The following is a 399-nucleotide window of genomic DNA, read 5'->3' on the forward strand; positions in this document are numbered from 1 at the left end:
CAGGAGAGGTGGGGGGGCGCAGGGTGGAGCAGGTGACGGCGCTCGGTGTCTGCAGGTGCCGCCTGGCTCCCCCAAGCCCAGCCACCCGCTCATCATCTCGGAGTCACCAGCCCCCGGTGTGCCCAAGGCCCGGCTCTCGCCCATCAGTGAAGGTGAGGTGGGGAAGGGCTGAGGCTGCGCCATGTCTGTGCTGGGGCACCACCATGTCCCCACCAGCCCCCGTGTCCTGAACCCCACCAGCTGCCCCCTGTCCCCAGCAGAAGCCAAGCCCCAGATCCTGGGCCGGTTCCAGGTGATGCCAATCAAGGACCCGGTGCTGACCTCCCCGGTGCCGGGCAGCAGCGGCGGCAGCAGTGAGGGTGAGCAGCGCGGTGCAGAGCCGGCAGAAAGTGGCTCCCC

At 69.9% G+C, this 399-nt stretch overlaps 1 protein-coding gene across 1 annotated transcript in view; it reads left to right on the forward strand.

The window, feature by feature from the left end:
• WNK4 (WNK lysine deficient protein kinase 4) overlaps nucleotides 1–399 on the forward strand; it is a 13,457-nt gene that overhangs the window by 12,789 nt on the left and 269 nt on the right. Inside the window, 2 exon segments of the mRNA XM_009895454.1 lie at nucleotides 56–152; nucleotides 258–359. Of these exon segments, the coding sequence (XP_009893756.1) occupies nucleotides 56–152; nucleotides 258–359 (199 nt within the window).

Source organism: Charadrius vociferus, unplaced genomic scaffold (genome assembly GCF_000708025.1).
Source record: "Charadrius vociferus isolate BGI_N301 unplaced genomic scaffold, ASM70802v2 scaffold730, whole genome shotgun sequence".
Classification (NCBI taxonomy): Eukaryota; Metazoa; Chordata; class Aves; order Charadriiformes; family Charadriidae; genus Charadrius; species Charadrius vociferus.